Source organism: Corylus avellana, chromosome ca4 (genome assembly GCF_901000735.1).
Source record: "Corylus avellana chromosome ca4, CavTom2PMs-1.0".
In the NCBI taxonomy this organism is placed as follows: Eukaryota; Viridiplantae; Streptophyta; class Magnoliopsida; order Fagales; family Betulaceae; genus Corylus; species Corylus avellana.
Window position 1 is genome coordinate 36,008,940 of NC_081544.1, and position 1,511 is coordinate 36,010,450.

At 41.1% G+C, this 1,511-nt stretch overlaps 1 protein-coding gene across 1 annotated transcript; it reads right to left on the reverse strand.

Annotated features, from left to right (window-relative positions):
* Position 1: 1 nt before the first annotated feature.
* Positions 2-844, reverse strand: LOC132178489 (uncharacterized; the record flags this gene model as incomplete). Its single annotated transcript, XM_059590917.1, has 1 exon — positions 2-844. A coding segment is annotated over exon 1 (570 nt), but the record flags the coding sequence as incomplete, so codon positions are not given.
* Between the last annotated feature and the right edge of the window lie 667 nt (positions 845-1,511).

A 1,511-nucleotide genomic window follows, 5' to 3' on the forward strand; every position in this document is an offset into this window, starting at 1 on the left:
TCTCCGGCGAAGTCACAGAAAAAGGTGAACTTTCCTCGGTCTCCGCTGGCAACACCGGAGTCTCCGAGAAATCGGAGGGTTTTTCCGGCACACGGCGGTTCGTGGGTTTTTCCCTGCGCTTGCCTCGGCCGTTGACCTTCTTTGACTGCTCGCCGTGGGCCAAGTGGTCCTCGAAGGCCTCGATGGCCTGGTGGATGAGCTCGCGGTTGGGCGAGGAGTCCCACCGCAACCAGTAGCTCATGTAGCAAGCGAAGCAGTCACAATCGAACACCGGCTTGTGGGTGTTGTTGTTCGGAGAAAACTTTTTCTGGGGCGGCTTTCTCTTGTGGGTAATCGGAGAAGGATTTGTTGGTTTCATCGACCATGTAACCATGTAGGCCAGGACTTCACGGTCTTCCAGGGAGAGCACAGAGGCTAGAGCCAGAATCGCCGCCGGTAGGAGCTTCAACACGGCGAGAAAATCTCCATCGGAAGGGCACTGAGTCCCAGCAGAAGAGGAAGAAAAAGATGAAGATGATGATGATGATGATGATGGAGATGGGTATACTTTACCTTTCTTCTTTATCTTCATCTTTGCTTTGCTTCACAGGTTTTGATGGAAGAGAGAAGGGATTAAGAGTGGGTTTTGTTGGGAGAGAGAGAGAGAGAGGAACAGTGGTAGGGTTTTTATTTTGCTTGGCAGACAAGGTTTCTGGGTACGTAGGGGTCACCGTTGCTTACAGAGGACGAGGCTCACGCTCTGGTATTGGTGCGTGTTTGCCACAGTGAGCTGGTTTGTGAGGGTGATTGGTGCTAATTACCTCTTTTGTAAGGTTTTGGCAGGGTCTGAAAGATGCCCAGAAGAGGTGTTTTAGGTTGAAATATTTCCTTAAAAATTGTTCCAACCATTAAAAAGGAAAGAATATACTAGTGTCATCGTCTAATCAAGTAACCTGTGGATGCTTATAAAAAAAATTTTAACTTTCTATAATATATATATATATATTAAAATAATACTATTCTTCAGATTAATTTATTATATTTTAAGTAACTTTTAATATCAACTATTTAAAATAAGTCACACAAATTAATGTAAAATAAATGTCAAGAGTAATAGCATTCCTTGATCTATTAATTTATGCCTATATGTGAATAATTTCACTCAAATAATCGGGTAGAGGAGAATTTGATAAGATTTAACCTGTCTCAATCGCTAGCCTATTGTTGATGGTCAAATCTTAAACCATCTCAGTTGAAAAAATCTCACCCACTTTTGAAATTAAGTGGCATGTCATTTTACTGAGAAAATCACACAATCATCCAATAATAATAAATTTCGCATGAGATTTTATTTTATTCCGTTAAAACCATTTGTGCGCAAGTTAAGATTGATCAATAAATCAGGTATGCCTAACATAATTAATTGATCAGTAAACGTGTTCGGTGTTTGACATCTAACTCTTTTGTTACGTCAATGAGATCCTGATTTGTAAATAGGTGCACGCATTACATAATCAATTGATGAGTAAATG